The sequence below is a fragment of the Micropterus dolomieu genome, linkage group LG12 (assembly GCF_021292245.1).
Source record: "Micropterus dolomieu isolate WLL.071019.BEF.003 ecotype Adirondacks linkage group LG12, ASM2129224v1, whole genome shotgun sequence".
Classification (NCBI taxonomy): domain Eukaryota; kingdom Metazoa; phylum Chordata; class Actinopteri; order Centrarchiformes; family Centrarchidae; genus Micropterus; species Micropterus dolomieu.
In genome coordinates this window covers 4946694-4947778 of record NC_060161.1, presented here as the reverse complement: position 1 = coordinate 4947778, position 1085 = coordinate 4946694, and the positions used below count along the sequence as shown (strand labels likewise).

Genomic DNA, 1085 nt, shown 5'->3' with positions numbered 1-1085 from the left:
AAGGAGGAAGTCCTCCATCAAAAGACCAGGCAGCTGGATCTTCATAGGAGTAGAGAGGCAGTACTCCATCAGAAGACCAGTCAGTAGGATCTTCATAGGAGCAAGGAGGCAGTCCTCCGTCATAAGACAAGGCAGCTGGATCTTCATAGGAGTATGGAGGCAGGACTCCATCAGAAGACCAGGCAGCAGGATCTTCATACAAGCAATGAGGTAGTCCTTCAGAAAACCAGGCAGCTGGATATTCATAGGAGTAGGGAGGCAGTACTCCATCAGAAGACCAGGCAGCAGGATCTTCATAGGAGCAAGGAGGTAGTCCTTCAGAAAACCAGGCAGCTGGATATTCATAGGAGTAGGGAGGCAGTACTCCATCAGAAGACCAGACAGCAGGTTCTTCATAGGAGCAGAGAGGTAGTCCTCCTTCAGAAAACCAGGCAGCTGGATCTTCATAGGAGCAGGGAGGCAGTACTCCATCAGAAGACCAGACAGCTGGATCTTCATAGGAGTAGGGAGGCAGTACTCCATCAGAAGACCAGTCAGTAGGATCTTTATAGGAGCAAAGACGAATTCCTCCATCATAAGACAAGGCAGCTGGATCTTCATAGGAGTAGGGAGGCAGTCCTCCTTCAGAAAACCAGACAGCTGGATTTTCATAGGAGCAAGGAGGTAGTCCTTCTGAAAACCAGGCAGCTGAATATTCATAAGAGTAGGGAGGCAGTATTCCATCAGAAGACCAGGCTGCAGGATCTTCATAGGAGCAAGGAGGTAGTCCTTCAGAAAACCAGGCAGCTGGATATTCATAGGAGTAGGGAGGCAGTACTCCATCAGAAGACCAGACAGCAGGTTCTTCATAGGAGCAGAGAGGTAGTCCTCCTTCAGAAAACCAGGCAGCTGGATCTTCATAGGAGTAGGGAGGCAGTACTCCATCAGAAAACCAGACAGCAGGATCTTCATAGGAGCAAGGAGGTAGTCCTCCAGAAAACCAGGCAGCTGGATCTTCACAGGAGTAGAGAAAAAGTCCTTCATTAAAAGACCAGGCAGCTGGATCTTCATAGGAGTAGAGAGGCAGTACTCCATCAGAAGACCAG

The 1085-nt window shown here is 49.2% G+C and overlaps 1 protein-coding gene across 9 annotated transcripts in view; it reads right to left on the bottom strand.

Moving 5' to 3' along the window:
- LOC123980718 overlaps positions 1 to 1085 on the bottom strand; it is a 7410-nt gene that overhangs the window by 5333 nt on the left and 992 nt on the right. For 3 of the 9 annotated variants that reach the window (XM_046065237.1, XM_046065236.1, XM_046065234.1), the window contains exon 2: positions 217 to 792. The exons of 2 other annotated variants lie outside the window; for them this stretch is intronic. In XM_046065237.1, the coding sequence (XP_045921193.1) occupies positions 217 to 792 (576 nt within the window). Of the gene's footprint in view, positions 1 to 216; positions 1083 to 1085 lie in introns of all 9 variants that reach the window. 4 more of the 9 variants (XM_046065238.1, XM_046065240.1, XM_046065241.1 and 1 more) reach the window with 4 other exon arrangements.